This window comes from Oryx dammah, unplaced genomic scaffold, assembly GCF_014754425.2.
Source record: "Oryx dammah isolate SB20612 unplaced genomic scaffold, SCBI_Odam_1.1 HiC_scaffold_17, whole genome shotgun sequence".
NCBI classification, from domain to species: Eukaryota; Metazoa; Chordata; class Mammalia; order Artiodactyla; family Bovidae; genus Oryx; species Oryx dammah.
The window spans coordinates 54,769,260-54,770,683 of record NW_024070201.1 but is presented as its reverse complement, the minus strand read 5'-3'; the positions used below and the strand labels follow the sequence as shown (position 1 = coordinate 54,770,683).

At 45.8% G+C, this 1,424-nt stretch overlaps 1 protein-coding gene across 1 annotated transcript; it reads left to right on the top strand.

The window, feature by feature from the left end:
- Positions 1-370: 370 nt before the first annotated feature.
- LOC120876820 (cysteine-rich protein 1-like) lies at positions 371-790 on the top strand. The gene has a single exon (XM_040258912.1). The coding sequence runs from the start codon at positions 423-425 to the stop codon at positions 654-656; it is 234 nt and encodes a 77-aa protein (XP_040114846.1). The 5' UTR covers positions 371-422; the 3' UTR covers positions 657-790.
- Positions 791-1,424: the final 634 nt, after the last annotated feature.

The window sequence follows — 1,424 nt, the reverse complement described above, 5'->3', positions numbered from 1 at the left end:
AAACTGATGCAGAGATCATTCAGAACTGATATTAAATTTAACCTTTAATTATTATAGAAAAGTCGAAGCACATAGATTCTCAAGGCTCACTCTTTAAAACCCACAGAGCTGTCATTAGTATTTGCATTCACAGTGATAAGGCAGAGAGAGCACTCTCAGCACTTCTGGGCAACAGTTCTTTGTCACCAACATTTGTTGTCCACTCAAGTGGACTTTAATATTTACAGGATTCATGACTTCAACAGAAAAGATCATCAATACAATGACTATCCTGTCTCTAAATGATGGCCTTGCAGGCATGAACAAGAAATATTAAGGGAGACGAGCCTTTTGAACCAAAGGCAATGATGTTTTAAAATCACTTAGGAGTCCAGCGCTCCGCTCTGCTCCCGCCTGGCCGCCTGCCCGGATCCGGTGCCAGCATGCCCAAGTGCCCCAAATGCAGCAAGGAGGTGTACTTCGCTGAGCGGGTGACTTCCCTGGGGACGGACTGGCATCGGCCTTGCCTCAAGTGTGAGAAATGTGGGAAGACGCTGACCTCCGGAGGTCATGCCGAGCATGAAGGCAAACCCTACTGCAACCACCCGTGCTACGCAGCCATGTTCGGACCCAAGGGCTTTGGGCGCGGCGGAGCCGAGAGCCACACTTTCAAGTAAACCCAGGTTTTGGAGACCCATCTCCAGCTGTCCGCTGGGCTGCTGCCCTCCAGGCTGATGGCACGCCTTTCTCCACAGGCACCTGGGGCTCCCCTCTAGACCCCCATGCCCTCAATAAATGTGGACACTTGGAAGACCAAAAAAAAAAAAAATCACTTAGGAAACTGCTGAAAATATTAGCAATATTTTGTGTTGCTGAACCAGAAAGGTTATCAAACCTAAAGGGTAGATCCAACCTCTGTGTTTCTGGATGAACAGAGATTGGATCTACAGAGACCACACATGCAGACAGAGGATTAATTTCTTAATTAATAGGATTAATTTCTTCTTTCTGGAAGAAGAAATGAAATTAAAATTTCTTCTTTTAAGCTTGTTGGATCTGGAATATTACCCAGAACCCTGGAGCTTATGTGCCTCGACATGAGACAGCAGCATCCACTATCAGTTGAAACTACACAAATGGATATGATTAAAATGCATGTACTGCAAAGACTGACTTCCCAGGTGGCCCAGTAGTAAAGACTCGGCCTGCCGATGCAGGAGACACAAATTTGATCTCTGGGTTGGGAAGATCCCCTGGAGTAGGAAATAGCAGCTCACTCCAGTATTCTCACCTGGAAAATTCCATGGACAGAAGAGGCTGGTGGGCTATAGTCCATGGGGACACAAAGAGTTGGACACAACTGAGTATGTACACACATGCTGCAGAGATTAATTATGGCAGTTTCCACTAGCACATCTCTTCTAAGTAACATTACAAATTAATAT